We start from the raw sequence: 21,287 nt of genomic DNA on the forward strand, positions 1-21,287 counted from the left end.
TCCAATAAGTTAGCGAAATTCTTCCAAAGCACCATAGCAATAAGTAAATGAATTAGACTATAAAAGTAGAACAATAATTATTGCCTTTAAAACCAAAGTCAGGAGCTAGAAAGTTTAGCTAATCTTTATTCCTGTATCCTTGACTTATCCGTACTTGATAAGTCACCGTCAAACACAAAAAATTTAAAGGGATCAAAACTCACCAGATCATCAATAAAGCAAGCTTCACGCTCTACAAGTTCTTTTTAAGACTTCTGGGACTATTTTCACATAATTCTTTTTCAAGGAAAACTTCTCCATAAAATTCAGCTTCTCTTGCAATAGCCCAAACAGATAATTTCAGCCGAAACATTTTATTTGATCTCTGTTCAACTCTAACTAGATTAAATTTAGCGAAGGGAAGACAAAACATGACTTACTAAAACTCCCCACGACGTTTTAAGAATTCATCAAGGGATATGTCATTGTTTGAGGTGACAGGTGTTTCAGCAACCCCTCGGAATTCCTTGGGACTTTGTCATGAATTAACATTCTTTAAAGTCTTAAGTTGTAATTCTAGCTGACTCCATTCAGTAATTTTCTCATTTAAAAGCTTTTAAGCAGGTGGATTAACTTAATATCCGCTCTAAAGTGGTGTCAATTTCAAAGTTGTGAAGTGAAAAACCCATTAAAGGACCATAGACTTCTAATCATTATATTATCACCTTTTGAATCACAATTAGAAGCTACCGAGTTAAGCTCATCATACTGTGGCTGTATCTTTGACACATTCGTACTTGGTAAGTGACAATTAGATATGGGAATTTAACCAGAGTTATCGCGAAACTATCGATGAACTGAGCTTTATATAACTAGGCAATTTCTTTCTAATCCTTTTAACTGGAGTTTCTCAAGGAAAATGTCTCGATAAAATTAAACTTCTTTGCGATGGTTTAATTAGAAATAACAATTTGTTTTAAGCTGTAGAAAAAAGGGGAAACGAAGATAAAGGCTTTTCTCGTTACACTTTCACGGGGATGTTGTTTATAATTCCGGCAGAGAAAAAGAAGACGGGGTAAAATCCATTCAAATAAAGGATTAGACCAGGGGAGGGACTAAGCTCACGGGTAAGTTTCGAGCTCTGGCAGTGAGTAATTATCATTCGATACAGCATCGATGAAAAGCGGACGACATATATTTCCTTAGTGACCTCTATTCCGGTGAATACTTTTCAACTAGAGTTTCAATTAAAATTGAAAACTAAAATCCTACATCGCTATGTTTTACTTACCTATTTAGTACACGTGAAATTTTGGCACTTCGACGATCTTCCTACCGTACATTCAAGGCTGGCATAATGGCAGTTGTGAAATTTTGGATCCTTCTTGCTGTAACAGTGTTAGTGGCAACTATTATCACTGCGAGAAACGTTCCTGCAGTTGGTAAGAACATTTAAAGACACTTAGTTAGCTAAGGAATGAAAGTCTATAAATGTATCAAACGATTTCAAATTTCAAGGAATTAGTACCCACACGTTCAGTCACAAACTGCGTCCAAAATGTGGCGAAAGTAGTAAATATAGAGCCAGAGAGTCTCTTTTCCCTTACTTAGGTTTCGTTTTATTTATTTATTTATTTTTTTCATTTCATAGACAATAAGATTTTCTATGACAACATGAATTCGGATATGATGGTTTTATCGAGAAAAGGCGCAAAATCTCCCTTATCGTATATCTTTGGAGCGAGTACAGAAGCAAATCGCCGAGTTGAGCAAACATATTGCCTGGCTCTGCTTCGAACATACTCTTAAATGATAATTCATTTTTGTTTCCTAAACAAAAGAAACCGCTGCTGAATGGCCCTCGTTAATAAAAAAAGAGGCGCTTGCTGTATCAAGCAACCGAACTGAACTTCAAAGGAAATGGAAAGACCCATTGCAAGGTACGATGAGTACACATTCAAAATATACATTAAGCCCAAACAAAACACAGAAATCGCTTCTGCACGTTTCAATAATTCATTCATTTAGAATCATAGGCCACTGCTATCTAGCATCCCCCTGCTCTGCCTACTTTGACTGTAAGATCGTTAATTAAATGTCAAATGGCTCTCACTAAACGAATCCGATAAAATTGGCTTCTTTTAAAATATTTTTAGTCAACAATCGCATTATTTTTCTTTATAGAGGGTAAATGGCATTTCAAGACACCTAGCAGAGTTCTTTCCCGTAAAACGTTTCAAGATGTGGGGAAAAAGACGCTTGAAACATCCCTGATACTTTACAAAACATTCAGCAAAAAGCTGTTTCAAAATCCTGTCAGCCAAAAGATCATCACAGAAGCGTTATCCACCACGTTTATCACGGGAATGGCTCAAGGAAAACTTCCCTTGAGCAACTATAGGATTTTTCTTGAACAAGATGCAGCGTATTTCGAACATGTAGCCGATGTGTATCGTCTCGCTGCAATAAAAATGGAAATCCAAAAAAAAAATGATTATGCTTATTTTTATTGGAAACAGTCCGCAAAATTTTTCGATCTTCACAAGCAATTCATCCAGAAAAAAGATCTATCAGGGAAAGGCCAGGTGGGTACAGCACTCAAAGCGTACATGGATTTCCTAAGTAACGTTAGTCCTGAACACCTCGCAGTAGCCATGCTTTCATGCAGTATGCTGTATCCTGAGTTGGCAAGGATAAAAGTGCAAAATCCAGAAGGCAACGTGTACGAGAAAGATTTCTTTAAAGAAAACAGGCGTGATGATGAGAGCTCAACGGAAAAGTTTGTTAATGAAATCATCATTAAATACATCACCGAACAGAGAGCCCTTCCAATTGTCTGGCGAGGATTGAAACATGAGCTGAATCTCCTCCGAGAAGTAGGCGGCCAACCTGCTTTATCCATTCAACAGTTGTAAAACTTGTACCTTGTAAAGCTGATTACCCTTAATTCTTTAATAATCCAGCTTAAAGGAAACACCTTTGTAAAAATGCTTAAAACGTGCTTGTTTAGTTTCATTTGAAGCAGAGCATGTGTGACTGCCATGGGCGACTTCAGCAATAAATAGACAATATTTAATTTAACGCGGCCTTAATAATTTATTCTGTTGTAACAACTCAAGTACTAGTTGGTAGAGCCAGTTAAACTTGTAAACAAAATGACGAACGAAAACCTATTACAATTTAAGAGCTAATGTCAACATGCATCAGACAAACATCGGCAAGTCACCCAAAATTTGCTTTCTCTCCTACTTTCATATTTTATAGCCCAATATGTCCTAATAATTGTGGTGTAGTTTTTTTGCGAAAATATATTTTAGTTTTCGAGAAATGATTTTTTTTTCGTTCGACTGCTCAAATATACAAATTTTCACCGTGAATATTACCTGAGTTGTGTGATCCCCTGTCAATATTGAAGCTGGAAAAGAAACATTTAATTTTTTGGTGAATAATTTTTGTCCGACATACTTTTTCTATGTCGAAAAGTAGCATCAAAACAAAGACAGCTTTAACAATGACCGATATGACAAAATCTACTGAGCTTCTAGCTTTTAAAAGACTTTTAAAAAAAATTTTCTTGTGTATTTGTGTTGTTCTATCGTGAGACGAACTCAAAGTCCGGAAAAATTTACTTGCTAGCGACTATAAAATATACATGGTGTGCCTACTTCTCGCCACCGTTAACTGGCATAAATCATTACAATTTGTAAAAAAAATCTAATATAACACTCTTACCTTGCTTATTTATGGTTTTACAAGGCCAATAAGCTGTTTCGGTTATTATGTTACGCTTAGGTATTACTTTTTGCCAGGAGCCCAGGTTTTAGGTTGTGTTTTCCCCCCACCCCATTTATATCATCAGCTAGTCACGCAATAATTGATACCAACACAAATGAATATTTACCCTGGTTGAAGATTTTTGTTTATGTTGAATTGACAATATCACAATATGTTACTTTTGTGGTCACTAATCGTTGTTTCAGTAGCAGCGTAGCAGTTAAAAGCAGGTTGTTGCTTCAACGCTATTGAAATTTACAGTGTTCTGGCAGGAGAGCAAAGCGTGATGCTTCGGGAATAAAAACTCTTAGGGGCCTTCTACGTGATATTGGAATGAGTTTTATTCAAGAACGAGTTCATCCCGGTTGCCACATGATACCAGAGTAAAATTATTCGAAACGAGTCATTTCTGAATGAGTTTATATCAAATGACCACAACAAACCGTATAATAACAAGCCAAGCTTTAATAATTATTCGATCTAAAAGAAATACATTTATAATTCGCAATCAGGACAAACGTAAATCAAGTCTTCATCTCGTAGCTAAGTTAAAAAAACTTCAAACTAAACTTACTTCTGTGGCGAGTCGTTACAACAGTTTCACTTTACTGTTTAGCAGATTCTCCAGGTAAGCGGATTAAGAGACAGAAAAAATGACAACAAAATAACTTCTTTCTCACCTAGATTCCGGTGAAAAACTGAAAGGGCTTGAAACATAATGACCTTACACTCATAATCAATCTATAAAATTAATGTCAATCACAATTCTTGTCATTAAGTAAGTCTATTAGCAAGAGGAAACGCCTATTTGATACACGAAACATTCTCCGCCCCGATAAGGACGTAGTCCTTATCTTTCTTGAAGTCAGCCTAACTTTCTCGAGTCGTTTCCCTCAGCAAGATATATAACAGCAATCTTGGTGACGTTGTGGACTCGGCCATCTGTCCCGGGATACACCTCGATTACTCTGCCGATGGTCCATTTACTAAGGATAGTACTGTAGTCCGCCATGACTACAATATCATCGACTTCTACGTTTCGCCTTTCTGTGTGTCATGCCTTCCTTAGTAGTACGTCTCTATTCTAACGTTTCCAGAAGAAGTTCACAATTTTCTGCACAAATTCTTCACGGCGTCGCGGGTTTTTCGTGTCATGGAATGGGCCTTAAGGGACTTCCAGTGTTGCAATGATGATTTGACATTAATGAATAAGACTAAAAATCGTATCAAGGGGAGACAAAACATAACTTATATTACTAAAACTTCCTACGACGTTTTAAGAATTCATCAAGGGATATGTTATTGTTTGAGGTGCAGGTGTTTTAGCAACTCCCCGAGATTCCTTGAGACTTTGTCATGAATTAGCATTCTTTAAAATCTTGAGCTGTAATTCTAGCTGACTCCATTCAGTAATTTTCTTATTTAGAAGCTTTTAAGCAGGTGGAAAAAAATTTCCTCTCTAAAATAGTGCTAATTTCAAAGTTATGAGGTAAAAACCCATTAAAGGACAATAGACCTATAACCATTACATTATCACCTTTTCAACCATAATTAGGAGCTACCAAGTTTATTTCATCATATTGTGGCTGTATCTTTGACACATTTGTGCTTGGTAAGTGACCATTAGATATGGGATTTCACGAGAATTATCGCGAAAATATCGATTACCTGACCTTCATAATTTCCTCCTAATTCTTTTAACTAGAGTTTCTCAAGGAAAATATCTCGACAAAATTCAACTTCTTTTGAATAGTTTAATTAGAAATAACTTAATTTTTTTAAGCCGTAGAAAAAAGGGGAAACGACGATCAAGGCTTTTCCCATTACACTTTCATGAGAATGTTGTCTATAATCCATTCCAAAAAAGGATTAGACCATGGGAGGGACTAAGCTCACGGGTGAGTTTGGAGCTCTGGCGAAGAGTAAATTATCATTCGATATAGCATCGATGAAAAGGGGACGATACATGCTTCCCTAATGACCTCTACTCCGGTGAATACTTTCCAACTATAGTTTCAATAAAATTATAAAAATAAAATCCTTTTTCGCTCCGTTTTACTTACTTATTCAGTACACGTGAAATTTTGGCACGTCGACGATCTTCCTACCCTACATTCAAGGCTGGCATAATGGTAGTTGTGAAATTTTGGATCCTTCTTGCTGTAACAGTGTTTGTGGCAACTATCATCACTGCGAGAAACGTTCCTGCGGTTGGTAATAACATTTAAAGGCATTTACTTAGCTAAGGAGGGAAAGTCTATAATTGTATCACATTATTTTTAATTTGTATGTAATTAATACCCACACGTTCAGTCACAAACTTCGTCCAAAATGTGGCGAAAGTAGGAAATATAGAGCCAGAGAGTCTTTTTTTCCCTTTTTCAGGTTTCGTTTATTTATTTATTTTTCTTTTATTTCATCGACAATGAAATTATCTATGACACCATGAATCCGGATATGATGGTTTTACCGAGAAAAGGCGCAAAATCTCCCAAACTGGATATTTCTGGAGCAATTATTGAAGTAAATCGCCGAGTTGAGCAAACATATTGCCTCGCTCTGCTTCAAAGATACTTTTAAATGATAATTGATTTCTGTTTCCTAAACAAAAGAAACCGCTACCGAATGGCCCTCATTGATAAAAAGGGAAGCACTTGCCGTATCAAGCAACCGAACTGAACTTCAAAAGAAGTGGAAAGACCCATTGAAAGGTACGGTGAGTACACTTTTAAAATATACATAGAGCCCAAACGCAACACAGAAATCTCTTCTACAAGTCTCTCTAATTGATCAATTGAGAATCATAGGGCACTGCCATCTATCTCATCCCCCTAACTGCCTGCTTTGATTTTAAGACCGTTAATTAAATTTCAAACAGTTGCATCTCTTAAACAGGTCTTTGTTACTTGATCCGCATTCGTGCGTAGTTCTATCTTTGCCTAGAGAGAATCACCAAATGGCCCTCACAAAACGAATCCTATTAAAAAGCTTCTTAAAAAAAAAAAAGTCATCAATCGCATTACATCTCTTTGGAGAGGGTAAATGGCATTTCAAGACACCCAACAGAGTTCTTTCTCATAAAAAGTTTCAAGGTGTGGGGGAAAAGACGTTGGAAAAATCCCTGATACTTTACACTCCATTTAGCAAAAAGCTGTTTATGAATCCTACCAGCCAAAAGATCATCAAAGAAGCATTGTCCATCACGTTTATCAAAAGAATGGCTCAAGGAAAATTTCCCTTGAGCAACTATAGGAACTTTCTTGAACAAGATGCTGCATATTTCTACCATGTAGCCGATGTATATCGTCTCGCTGCAGTGAAAATGGATGACCAAAACAATAAAGAGTACGCTAATTTTTATTGGAGACAGTCCATGAAATTTTATCATCTTCACGAGAATTTCATCCGGGAAAAAGCTTTATCGGAGGAAGGCCAGGAGGGTACAGCACTCCAAGCGTACAAGGAATTCCTAAGTAAGGTTGGTCCTGAACACCTCGCATTAGCCATGCTTCCATGTAGTATGCTGTATCCTGAGTTGGAAAGAGCAGAAGTGCAAAATCCAGCGGGCAACGTGTACGAGGAAGATTTTTTTAAAGAAAACAGGCGTGATGATCAGAGCTCAACGGAAAAATTTGTAAATGAAATTAAAGACATCAACGAACAGAGAGCCCTTCTAATTTTCTGGGGAGGATTGAAACATGAGCTGAATCTCCTAAGAGAAGTAGGCGACCAACCTGCTTTACCCATCCAACAGCTGTAAAACTTGTACCTTGTAAAGCTGATTACCCTTAATTATTTAATAATCCAGCACCTTCTACACCTTTGTAAAAATGCTTAAATCGTGCTTGTTAATATTCATTTGAATTAAAAGCATGTTTGAAGTTTCACGTTTCACGTAATAATCATAATAATGAGTTACATTAGGTATGAAAAAGTGCATGTTTAAGTCAAAATCAAAGGGCCTATATCACGTCGTGACTTTGCGCTCTGAGTCCTTACCTCTCACAAGAGAGAGATATCAGGAGTTCAATGCCGTCAAGAAATTGTGACCTTCAGAGAAGTCTATCACATCGCTGTTGTGGTAATAGAATTATTAACGTGGATAATTTTTGAGAAATGTATAACACATCGACTATTCTTACCTTATTGAATGGTGAAATGAGAGAGATGGAAAAAAATCTGAATATGTGGCAACTCTCAGCTGAATGTTGCGAGGAATATATCAAACAAAAGAAAAGATTCCTTCAACTTTTCCAAAGTAGTTGACAAGGATTTCTAAAGAAACTAAAAAGACTTCCTTCCAAAGTTTTTTTTTAAAACATACTCTTCTGAATTATTTTCCTTTAAACAAGAGCACCCATCTGAAACTTTCTTTCATCTTTTCAAACTCGCATCACTAAACGAAGACTCAGAGACAAAATCGTACAATCGACATATCGCCAAAACACACACTCAATTACAGTATCCATGCAAAAAATTTCAGCATATTCATTAGCTGAGAACTCTTCAGTTAATATCGTGATCAAACAGTGCAGAACATTAAAAATGAGTGCGAAAGTTGAAATTTAGGGTAGAAAGTTGAAATTAAGTTGATAGACAGATAAGTCGCGAACGTACAACAAATCGAAATGGCGAATAGGTTAGGAGAGAAGGCACGACGTTTTAACTAAGAGTTTGAAAGAAAATACAAAGAAAGAAGTACTAAATAGAGCATCAGAACTGATTTCAGTATGGAAATCGGTGGCCTCTATGACGAAATTATTGGAAAGAACGAACCGGAGGTCTGACCAAAACTTATGATTTCGTGTAATTCTCACTGCTATTGACCGATATCCTTACAGAGAAAAAGTACAAACGCTCGATTATTTGTGACAAAGAGTTTCAAAGCTCGAAGCAAATTCTTGGGGGTAAAGCCCCACTTTTTCGGCAATAAAGTAAAGGCAAGCGGCCAAACAAGGAAAGAAGTCAGACAATAACCGAGGAAAATGATCTATAGAAAAAAAGAGCCGGGAAAGGGAGGTCTGCGAATACTTTTCCAAACAGTTTCGTGGCTCGTGACCCAATATTTTAGTCTTCGAGGTCGCAAAGCCCAGCCCCTCTGGGCAGGAGATTAAAGGCAATTACCGTTGCAATCTTCATAAAAATGATTTCTGTGTACAGCTCGTACGCTTATCTCTTTTGCACTAATACTGTCCTTGCAATCTTGAGATCTATTTAGATGCAAATGTTTCCAATCGCAACGCCTTGAAAACTGTCGAAAGAAGTTGAAGACGGCAGGCCTAGAACTAGCTTCAGTTTTTAAAGTAACGAGCCAAGGGAACGAGAAGTCACCGGATAATTGTTTCAAAAGAGATGAAGGAAGAAAGCGATAGCTTTCCCACACCATCAGCCACGCTAGAAACTTCAACAGCCATTCAGATCGAGTTAACACCTGCGCCTCAGCTAATGGCAGCAGCAGCGGCTCCGGCAATATTTTCAACTAGTTCTCGCCGAATGCTTATTGAAGTGACAAATTCAATCAAGCATCTGTCATGTTTCAGATGCCAAGTTGTCCATCTGGCCTGAATGATTGAGAATGATCACGAACATAAACCATTTCCAAAAATGTAAAATCAATTCCTACATGGGAAACGCAACAATTCCTGAAAAGCAACAGCCAGCTCCATCGCACGAAGAGGACGATATATGAACTGATTTCGAAAAGCTTCAATTTTTGAAGCTGTAGTTTGATCTCGCCTCATACTAAATCGACTACAAACATTGATTAGTTGAGCTATTAAAACAAATTAATGTTGATGTCTTTTGAAGCCTTGTTTCTCTTTGAGGTTGATAATACTTCCAGTATTTGGCCTTTGTCGACTGTTCTTTTTCTGACTTCACTTCGTGAATAGGACGCAAATGAGGATTTCTCAGGCCTATAGTGATCAGTTTTGATCTGAAATAAAAGTTGCGTTGCTTTATTAACAAAAAAAACAATACAGAACGAATTGCAGAACGAATTATCGAAAATGAAAAACATTGACCTCTGTTCATTTCCATCCAAACTTTTGTAAAGTATGTGAATCTCAAAAATTGTGGAAGGATTTACGTCATTTTTGCTTTGTTAATGTTCGGTGGCCTTTTTGTAAAGTCAGCTCTGCAGAATGACTCAGCTGAACACCCTCACATTTATAGCCTTCAAATAAATTTTTGATCTATAATACTAATAATATTCATCAAAATTATATGGCAAGATATTCCTGAGGTAAATCCGAGCGTTCTGATCGGTTCTCACTCGGTCGTTATTTTGTCTGTGAACAAATTTTGATTAAATAAGTTTGGTCCGACTACCACATAATAATCTTTACTTATTAAACTCGCTTGCTCAAGCCGCGCCGTACTGGTGAACATTGACACTCTGTGGTTTTAATACGGACCGAGAGCAGCGAGTTCCGTACTACAAAGACCTCGGGCCAATTGGACATGATTTACCCTATCTTTAGCCTAAGAAATTTTTACACAATAATGATCTGCACACCCTCAACGAGCACTTATTTACGTTACTGTGTTGCAAAAGTTCAATAAAGGCCAAGGTGTTATTCAGAAACCTACCTCAGAGGATTTAGTTCTTATTAATCATACCTCGATATTAAATAAACAGGACTGATCTTTCACGTTCAAATAAAGACTAGGTGCTACATTTTGAAGTAATCACCTTAAATTTCTCCAGCAATCAGCAGTTCTCTTAAATTGGTATTCCCGGCTCGCTTCTTTTTGGTTCAATATTTACTCTTTAGCATTTTTGTACCTTAAAACACAATGAAGTTTCCTTCGGAATGACAAAGATATCGAAAACTTTGAGAAAAATTCAAAAGAGTAAGAATTGACTTCACTATTATAAGACGATTAAAACCAAAGTAACTAAAAAATTAGCCATGGCATGAGTGAAAATGACGATAACGATTTGAATGCAAAAATCTTAAGGATCTAGAACTTTTATCTTAAATATTTATTATTTAAATTGAAAAATCTACTATCTTAACTAATTTGGAATTAGATACAGTCATACCAGTATGGTAAACGCTAACCTTACCATATATAACTCTTCGTCCACTAATTAATTGCAATTTCTGTTACACTAAATCTCTTAAACCGGGAAATAGGATCACGTTCTTTTAACTCATGAGTGGAAAAATATTACCACATTTTCTCTATTCAAGGCTTTTAAGCTAATGGAATAATTTGATACCTCTTTCAAGCTAATTTTATAGGGATAAAGTAAGCTGCCAATATTGGACCAAAAACCAGTTGCAAGAAACATTTTTCATATTTTAAACTATCCTTAGAGGCTACCAGGTCTGGATTTTCTATATTTTTGTATTCTTAACACCCCCATACTTGATAAATGAATATCGCATTAAACACTACCAAGTAGTGTCCATGTTTCCTGTTCAGTTACAGTGGACACGTTATTTACTTCAACAAAATTGCCACGCTTTCCTATTGTAGTAAAAACAAGTTGAGGTAATAGATATCGAATTAGTTTTGTTTCATGAAGCACTGACATCTTGACGTCAGTAAGGTAAACGCTAAACTTACCATGTTTAACTCTCAATGGTCATCACTGCACTAAACAATCGCAATTGTAATAATAATCTCTATTGAGGAAACTTTTTCACAAAAAGTGGTTTTCGAAAAGGACCACGAAGATTGAGGCTAAAATATATATACATAAAATCAAAAGAAAACAAAGGAATTGAATTAAGAATTATGTATTAAGAAGTTAAAAACATGTCGCTTGAATGTATTAGCAGATTCTGTTATTACCTGGCTAAGCGAATTAAAGTCATTTACAGCATGATAGGCAGTTCTTTGTTTCCCTCAGTTCCTCTCAACGCTAGGGAGTCTAAGATTGGCTGTATTTCTTGTGTTGCAAGTATGTTGCTGTTGCTGTGTTACTTAAGTCCATTTAGACGCTTGTATACATGCATACATCTTCGCTGGAAACGCCTTTTCTCTAGCGGTATCCACTTCAGAGTCACTAATGCATGCGACGCAGATCAATACAGTGGACGATCTTAAATGATTTTAGCTACCTTATTTTGCCAAACTTGTAGGCTATTAAATTAACATTATCTTTGTCATCCCAAACTAGATCTGCATACTCAAATAAGGGCATGACAAGACTTTTATAAAAAAAAGGATGTGCGCCCTAAACGGTAATAAATACTTAATACGCCTAAGTAGACCATGCCTTTGCTTAATTTTCCCTGCAATGTATTCGAAATGATTAGTCTAAGTAAAACCAGACGATATTAATATTTCAAGGTATTTAAAACAGCTAATGATTAAAAATTGACACAGTTAGAGCTACTTTGCTTTCTGTTTTCCTTTTACTGCCTATGAGCATGCATTTGGTTTTACCCAGATTCAGTGTTTACTTATGTTCGTTTAGCCATTTTGCCACCGCTAGGAGGTCTTGATTGAGCCAGTCAGTCAACTCCTGGAAGGACAACCCATATCAGTAAATACCGTGTCGTCTGCATAGAGTGACGTTTGACAGTCGCCAGGGACGCTTGGCAAATCGTTGATGTAGATGACAAATAACAGGGGGCCCAAAATACTTCCCTGAGGAACCCCGTGGGTGACTGGCAACTCGTCAGACAACTTGTTCCCACAATATGTGCGCTGTTTCCTATCAGTGATGTAATAGCGAAACCCCTCAAGCGAGTTCTCATATAAACCAACCTCAGAAAGCTTGCGTAACAGAGGTGTTATTCAGACTGTGGGCAGTCTCTGTTTTTCTAAATCGTAAATCACTCACCCGCTCCCTTCTTCGTGGGATCCCGGAAGAAGGAGAGAAAGTACTAGCCATCTTGTCAGGAAGTTAGTGTACTGATACAAAACTGTTAGGAGTCTCCTTTAAAGGAGCGCAAAGGACTCTGGTGGAATGTTGAAATAGCTTATTAATTAATGACTCGCATCAAAATTATCCTCAAAAGTTAACAGTCGAGCAATTGCAACATAATATAGATCTTCAAGTGAGTTAGGGAGGTTATTGTGAGTTACATTACATGTAAAATAGGATCACGTTCTTTTAAATCGTTAATTGAAAAGGATTACCTCATTTTCCTTGACTGGAATACACTCAGTGAGAAAAAGCTCAAGTAAGAATTCAGGGTGACCATTCAGTCAAGGATGAGCACCGAAAAAGTGGTTCTCAGTATTTAGTGTGTTGAAAACTTAAGCCAGTTTCCGCAACCTTCGTCCTAACAGACAGCAAAGTGCAATAAAAAACTTCATGCATTAGCAATTTCAAAGCATAAGTGGTTAAATAACATCTGCTCTTCCTTCAGGCCTTAGTAATACTTCAATCACGCAATATTATAGTAAAAATCTGTAGTAACAAAAAGGGGGTTACAACTGTGGAAAAAAACCCTACGTTTTGGAGGGGGAGCCAACTCATACAGAGAGAAATCAAAAACTAATCTGATCAAACCTTATGGTGACTTCAGGGGGACAAAACAATTTTCGTTACTTTTCTTAAGAAATCATAACCTACCTCACAGACACATCGGTAACATTTACAAGTAAAGTGCATTCTTCCTGTTCTGCTGCTTTGCACACGTTGTTTTTATCGAAAAAAAAATCAGATTTTTCCTTTATAGGTAAGTGTTGATCCAATAGAAGGAATAATTTTTGTTTTTTAAAGCTCTGAAATATTTTATAACAGAGCTGGAAAAAGCTATTTGTTGAAGATCAATTTTAATGATTTATTATTACAAATTATCATGGCCTAAGACAAAGACCAACACATCAACTCTTTAATCTTCGTGTCACAATGACCGGTCTTTTCACAAGCTTATGGATTTCCAATGTACTGAGAACAACAAAGTGGCGAACAAGATTCCATACCAAAGGCTAAAGGATAAGAGCTGTATTCAAAGTTTTAATCTAAAAATCTAAAGGATCTTGAGTTTCATCTTCGATCTATTATCTATTGAAGAAAAATTCATCATCCTAATCCATTTGGAATTAGGTACCAGTAGCGTAAAAGCAAACCTGATGGTACCGCTAGAGTAAAAGCAAACCTGATTATGTATAACTCTTCTTTCTCATCACCGCACTAAATAATCGCGATTCTCTGAAACTGTGAAGCAGGATTATGTTTTTTTTCATCATGAGTGGAAAAACTTTGTCATCTTTTCTCAATTGAAAGCTTGAAAGGTGGCGGGATTATGTCTAAAAATAAAGCTTATTTTATTGGGATAAAGTAAGAGGCCGATATTGGACCATGAACTTAAAATTTGTCACAAGCAACATTTTCGACATTTTGAATTATCTTTAGAGGCTATCAGGTTTGGATTTTCATTGTTTCTGTATTCATTTTGTCTCGTTCCTTGGTAAGTGAATATCGAATATGAATTTCATAGAAGCTCAAGTTTAAGGGGCTTTATGCTATTTAGAATATATAATGACAGCCCAAGCCTGTCTGCTTTACTCCATTTGAAACTTCACATGGAATATATTTGTAAAGGAAAAGTTTAGCTCAGAATTAAGGGTAACCACTTAGTCAAGGAAGAGTATTGAAAAAGGGACTCTCAATAATTCATGTTAGAAAAAAACACCATTTTCCACAACCTTTGTCCCAACAGGCAGAGCAGTGCAGTTTCTTGGCGGTTTCCAAGTCCTTGAGGGTTCAGTAATACGTCCAGTATTACTGAGCCCTGTGAAAAGGAAATGCCGTGGAATTTGCCGTGGAATTTGCCGTGGAAACCAAAAGCGAGGTTTAACGTTACAAGATTGGACACAACCCTGAGTTTTGGAGGGGGAGCCAACTCATATGGGGAGAATAAGAAAAAATTAAAAAACTGCATTGCGACTTCAGGGCGGCGATAATCATAAGTTTCCTTAGAAAATCATAATCTTCCAATCAGATAACTCGATTACTGACAAGTAGCGTGCATCTTTCCTGTTAAGTCAAAGTGGACAAGTTTTTTGGGGGGAACAAAATTATCTCAGTTTTTCCTTTGCCTTAGTAAAGTATTAATGTTTAGATTAATTGAGTTTTGCTTTATGAAACACCAACATCCTCGTACCAAAGCGGCAAAAGGCATATTTTTAAAGATCTGTTTTATGATTTATTCTAATTTATTATCATGGCCTAGCATAAGGGCCTACCCTTCAAGTCTCTATTCTTAGCGTCACAATGACCGGTATTTTAACAAACCTTAAAATTGATGGTAGCGCTCTGGGGCCTCTTAGGTGGCAAATTAATATTCATTTTAATCCCACGAGACGAGATTTTAAAAAACACTAATTCTCGCCCCCGCGTTAAGAGAATGAAACACAAAGTACCAAAGTTCTTCTCCTAACTAATCACACTTTTTAAAAGTAGCTGATTTGCATTTGCCTGAAAAAATTATGGACTTTGTAAGTTCTTCCTGAAATGTTAGTTTGGGAGGGTTATCTTAGATGCCAAAAAATTCAAAACGGAATCAGTTCCGAGAGGTACAGAGGGATTTGTACAAAGGAAAGATGCGAGGTTAACTATTGTTTAAATTCGAGCTTTGAGCTCTTTCGTCGTTGGTTTGATTATTGTTAATCAGTTTTGTGTACTCATTTTAATCTCTAACGAAAAACATTAGCGCTAACATTCTAAATTGTACCTAATTCAACAAGGCCAGCATATAGGAACTGAAAAAGATTTGACTTTCGAGATAATTTAAATGTAACTAGCGATAACCTTTGATCAATACCAGCTAATGCAGGCAAAACAGTCCAACCACAAACAAGGACCACTTTTTTAATGGGCGGTTTTTTAAGGACCACCTACTAAATTAGACAAATAAAGGAAGAGGTTATATTCATCAGAGAAATGTAACGAATAATAAGCAAAGTCTTGTGATTCGTATACTGCAAGAAGTTTCATATACCATATTGGTTGATTGGGAACTTTCGGTCATCTCTTCAGGATTCTCCTTCAAATTTGAGTAACTATAGTTTCACCTAGATAATATTTTGGAAAAGTAGATATGGGGATACAGGATAGCAATTTTTGAAACACTCAAGAAAAAAAATCCGTCCTCCTAACCTAAAGAGGTTATTTCTGATCCCATGTTTATTGACTTTTTGGACGCAGAGATTCGTAAAGTCGGTGAAACTTTCGAACCTTTTTACTTTCGCACGTTTTGATTGACAAGCAAGCAAGAAGAGCTATTCTCTTTCAGAGGATGCATCATTATGTTTTGGAAGTAACTTTTATTAAAAAGCAAGCTATGAACCATAAAATAAATTACTGCAGTTAGATTTTAATTCAAATGCAGTGGGATATATGGAATATATGGATGACCTAAGGTAACGGTGAGATTTCAAAGTTTAGAAAAGTTTTGGTTGATAAGTGTAAAAGTATAGAGACGACCTCATCATAAAAAAGGTTTAAAATGCCATGAAAGATTATCAATGAAAAATATGCGAAGGTTTGTCAAGAAATGACTCTCAACAAGACGAGCATTAAGAAAAATGCGAAAGTTACGGCTCTAAACCGAGTTCTAAACTAAATTTCTAGTTCAGTTTTTTGGTCTGGACACCTAATGGTTCCAGTTGCCCAGGTGCCCGAATTCCCCAAATATATTTTTCCATCACCTTGTTGTTATGACGAAGTTTGCATCTTTATGACAGTCGAGTAAGCTAAGGTAAACTTTTCCTAGTTTAATGAAAATAAATTGTTTAAGTGCAATCACAAAGCAGTTACAGCTGTGACAAAAGATTTGTCGAATTTGTAAAAAATATTCGACGAAGAGATTCAATTGTGATCCAAGGAGGATCAACAAAGACACCAAGAAACTATAAGCCCATTCCCGAAAACCGGTGAAAAAACAATTACGCGACTTAAAGAGGGTTCTAAAACAAATTTACTGTTGATGACAATCACATAGAGAGGGAAACTGCGAAAATTTTAGAAATTTCAAATTTTTTTTCGATCCAAGTTTTGAATGCGTGCATACAACAAAAAAATGTTTACTATCGGGTATCAACCAAACTGAAGTTTGAAATGTAAATACGGTTAATTAACAAAATGAAATGAATTATTTCATCCGAGTACAGTTTTTAAGGCCAGTAAATTTCGGGAATTGTGCTAACCCTCCTTCTCAGCATTTTTTTTTAAACACATGCAATTCAATTATCATTTTCTCACTGCTAATTCCAATACTAATCTATCGTTTTCCAGGCTAACCGATGAAAGACTTAAAGATGGACAACTAATACATGGGGCTGATAAATAAATCAATTTTATTTTTGAGGAGAAGAAACCACAACGAAATGGCCCTCTTCTGAAGGAAGGTAAGCACATACTGGATCGAGCAACAAGAGCGAATCTAGTGGAAAATGAAAAAATCCTTTGCAAGGTATCTTAATTGTACAATGAAAACATAATAATATTCAAATTAAGGTATATCGGTGGTTAATTTATCCCGCTAAGTACTTTGCCTAGTAACCACTGATCTAAATAAATGTAACAGTTGTATCTCCTGGACAGGTTTTAATAAGAGAGAGAAATGATCATTAAACCACGCCATAATATAGAGGTATTTCTATTTACATAGAGTAAATGGCATCCGAAGAACCTCAACAGAGTCCGATTGAATTTGCATCCTCGTTTGCCCGAAAGATCTCATGATGGTGGCAAAAAAGTGCCGGAAGCAGCCCCTATGTTTCGAGGGCTATTTAACAGTCCACTCAGCCTCAAGATCCACAACCAAGCTCTTTTAACCATCTTCATCACAGGAATGGCCCAAGGAACTCTTCCATTAGATCAATACAGGGCTTTCCAAGCTCAAGATGCTGTCTATTTTCAAAAAGTGGCTACCTTGTATGGTAACGCTGCACAAGAAATGTTAGAACGAGAGAATTTCGTGTTTGCTGATTTTTACTCTATTCAGTCTACAAAGTTTTTGAAACTTCACAAAGATTTCGTTGACGACAAAAAACCCAAAAAACTTGACATGGATCAAGTGGGTAACGCACTCCAATCATATATGCGGATCCAAAGTCAAGAAGAACCCGAGGGCCTTACAATGGCCATGCTACTGTGTAGTATGTTGTGTCCTGAGTTGGCAAAATCCTCTGCAGCGAGGTTTTTGTAGGTGTTAGAGCCTGGTCAAACCTTCCTGCCGGGCAACTCTTAGGGAGACTCGGGTTTGCCCTGATGTAAGGCCCTCTTTAAACGAACCTAGATTATTGTCCCGGATTGACTTCCACAAAGGGCCTTAAACCTGGACACTTTTACCTGAACCCAGACCCAAAAACCCAACCAAAAACCTTCAAACATGGAGTACAACAATGGCAAAAAAAATCCAGTAATTTAGGTGAAAGTTCGTATTAAACCGGTTAGCTTGTGAGCCAACAAAAAACGTATTAAAAAATAAAATTAGATCATGCCAGTAGTACTTAGAAAATACCTTTAAATACAATGTTTTATAGTAAAATACCAAAAAGTGAGCGAACTTTATTATGACGATAAAAATTCGCGCGAGTAAATTTTTGGTTTACTTTGGAAAATAGAGGAGATTTGCATAAGTTTATATTGCTATCAAGGCCGTTCAATAAAAAGGGTCCTTTGCCAGGCAGGGCTCTGCAAAAGCAAGATAATTACAAGGTATACTGAGGTACCCGAGCGCTAGACCAGTCGTGCATTTAAAGGAGTACGCACGGCGTTGCAAATTTGACTGCAAGCCGCCGTGACTCGATCTTTTAAGACTGCGGTCATGGAATAGAACTTTCGGGTATTGCTGATGACCTGGGAAATCAGGGAGCTGGGAGAGCAGTCGACGACTACCATGGAGCATAGACTTCGTCTTATCTGGTTTCAATAGAGTACCGCTCACCCAAAACGTCAGTAACAGATTCACAGGAGAACATCATTAATATCAGAGCTTGCATCATTCACAAGAAAATGTAACCTTCAACGTCGTCAACATAAATCTGCCGGAAAAACTGTGCCTGAAAGTTGATGACGGATCGTTCACGTTGATACCGAATAAGGCAGGAACTAAGACAATACTTTATTTATACTGAGGACATAGCTACTTGTACTTATAAAATTGTGATTGCTCTGCAATTTTTTTTGTTAAGGGAGATAGATTATCTACGTATCCCCATTTCCTTGAAACTGATTTTTTATAACATGTATCAAACCTAATCTCATAACATTAAATTAAACCTTCCATGTCAATTCTGGTTCACGCCAATCTCGCCGCATGCCGAGTTCATTACGTTTAAGTTCGCTGCACCTAAGTCGGCTTAGCTTCATCAGCCAACCAACTTTAATTGTTACTACACACACAAAAATAACGAATCAAATGGAAGACTATTTCCATACTTTATTTACTGATGTGCTAACGAGTATTCAAAATATACTGTTACTTAAGTTTAGGCGAAATGTTCTCTCAATTCGAAATTCATTTGTAAAACCTCTCAACGCTCTTGCTGATTCATGAGCTACACATTGTGTGCTCTTGACAATGTCGATTGAAGCTTCGAGCAGATGATATTGTGGGATTGCAGTAATTATAACTATTATTGTACTTAAGAGGCTGTCTCTCTTATTTCCACCCGGTCAATTTTGCGTCAAAAATAATTTTTCCTGAAACTCTGTCAACAGAAAGACTTTACCTAGGAAAGAACTAAATTAGATTTGGTTTGATTCGAAATAATTTTCTGACTGCATTAGGGGCCATAATTATTTTCCAGTCCGTAGGGACCGTCGCAACGTCTCGAAAATTGAAAAATAGGCATATTTTGTAACATTGTAAAATATTTGATTCGCATAGTTAAGCCACAGAATTTATATCAGATTGCTTAAAAACCTTTCTAGTTTGCCAAGAAAGTTAGAATTTGCCCTCTCAATATATTTGAAAAGGCGAATTTTAGCATATTCTGACCACTAGAAATCGCCATCGGCCGATGGCCGTAAATAACCTTGATTTAGACGTTAAGTTTTGGGATTTGGGACCTGGTTGACGATTCTATCCTACACAGCCGTTAATTTTAGACCTTTAGAGGTAAAAATATGCAAAAACCCCTGTACGTTTTCGATTTTTCAAAAGTTATGACCGTTTGAATCAGCACATGTACGAGCATTCGCGATTTTTTCGCCTACACCAAAATCGAACCACTGGAGCAGATTTCGTCATAAATACAGCTTACCCGCTTTGCAGCCCGGCTTCATGGCTCACTTCAGCATTTTTCTAATAACCAAATTGGTGAAATCCATGATAACTTCAACAAATAGCTAGGTATTGCCTTCGAAAAGTAGGCGGCATCCATCGTGATTCGTGGTATCAAAACAAATGTCGGAATTGGCCACATTTCGCGGTGAATCACCCATTTAACATCGCTGCAGAGCTGAATTTTTTTCCAAAATCAGAATATAAACTCTCCATGTCTGGAAGCTGAGGGAGAAATGAAGGTTTTAGGCTTCTGAAGTGAAGAAATAATCGCTTAAATTTAGGTCCAGTTCGATGTTATACTGTTCTCACAAAGGTCCGCACAAAAGAGAAGACCGCTGATAGCTTGTGCCGTACGTTGTGCCGTATGGTTTTGTTTTGTATCCCAATGTAATATTTGGAGAGAAAAATTTTGGACGAAAAGAATAAATGCTTTTACCTAGAGTTTGATATCATATAATTAATAAATCAATTTCAAATATCCTGAGCTTGCTTCTCTCGGTTCCGCGTCGATTGTATCCACAGAACAACAACCTGTCAATAGCCGGAGAAATCGGCTACCAACGTGTTAAAAACTTGACACATGCTTCGTATGAACAGATGTTATAAGTGTTGCTTTTAGTAAATTTTCAATCGATTTCATCAAAACATTTCACTGACTACTAGATATTATAATATAATACACTATAACAACGCCGTCAGAACTTGATATCGGAAGTAAAGGTAGTTTGTATCTGTAGAGCATATTCTACACTTTCAGCCACCGTATAAGACATTGTTTACATAAGTCTACTGAGAAACACATTGAAAATCACTAATCACGTCCGACAGTTTGTCTAATCACTAATCACGTCCGACATTTTGTCACTCAATTTTACAGGGACCTCAAAATGACTACAGATGGCTCTCAACAAAGGCACATTGAATTTCTGAGGTGTGTTACTGTGGTACCGTTCACACAGGTCCTACGTATCGTAACAGATTGGATGTGAGACTTTGATCACTTTGTTAACTTTGTCTACCAGATCTTGTCTCTCGGAATTTTCCTGGACGCATGGGATATCTTCCTCCTCATCCAGCGATATCCCGATCACACCCTGATCTTTTCGCCGCATTGCTGCTAGCCGGGAGAAAAAGCTCTGAACTTGGCTCTCTGTCAGCCACTGTCCTCTAGTGAACAAACGTGCATTTGATTCATTTTTCGCATTTCCCATGTCCACTGCAACTTGTAAACCGTGCCGTTAGGTATTCTTTAACCTTCTCTGAAAATCTAACGCTGCCCCTTGGTTTGCTTACGGCCCATCTTGTTCGTAGAGACGAGTCCAA

At 37.0% G+C, this 21,287-nt stretch overlaps 1 protein-coding gene across 6 annotated transcripts; it reads left to right on the forward strand.

The window, feature by feature from the left end:
* Window positions 1-645: 645 nt before the first annotated feature.
* Window positions 646-17,507, forward strand: LOC131796235 (uncharacterized). 6 transcript variants are annotated; one of them, XM_059113834.2, is made up of 4 exons: window positions 646-779; window positions 1,279-1,421; window positions 1,821-1,919; window positions 2,164-4,035. In XM_059113834.2, the coding sequence occupies exons 2-4, from the start codon at window positions 1,337-1,339 to the stop codon at window positions 2,892-2,894; spliced, it is 915 nt and encodes a 304-aa protein (XP_058969817.2). In that variant the 5' UTR covers window positions 646-779; window positions 1,279-1,336; the 3' UTR covers window positions 2,895-4,035. The 6 variants fall into 6 exon arrangements, 4 of the variants coding, with proteins under 4 accessions (XP_058969817.2, XP_066022222.1, XP_066022221.1 ...); XM_066166125.1 differs by lacking the exons at window positions 1,279-1,421; window positions 1,821-1,919; window positions 2,164-4,035 and adding exons at window positions 5,825-5,967; window positions 6,366-6,464; window positions 7,047-7,587 and having other exon boundaries at window positions 702-779; XM_066166124.1 differs by lacking the exons at window positions 646-779; window positions 1,279-1,421; window positions 1,821-1,919; window positions 2,164-4,035 and adding exons at window positions 5,331-5,365; window positions 5,825-5,967; window positions 6,366-6,464; window positions 7,047-7,587.
* The last annotated feature ends 3,780 nt before the right edge of the window (window positions 17,508-21,287 follow it).

The sequence above is a fragment of the Pocillopora verrucosa genome, chromosome 4 (genome assembly GCF_036669915.1).
Source record: "Pocillopora verrucosa isolate sample1 chromosome 4, ASM3666991v2, whole genome shotgun sequence".
Lineage (NCBI taxonomy): Eukaryota > Metazoa > Cnidaria > Anthozoa > Scleractinia > Pocilloporidae > Pocillopora > Pocillopora verrucosa.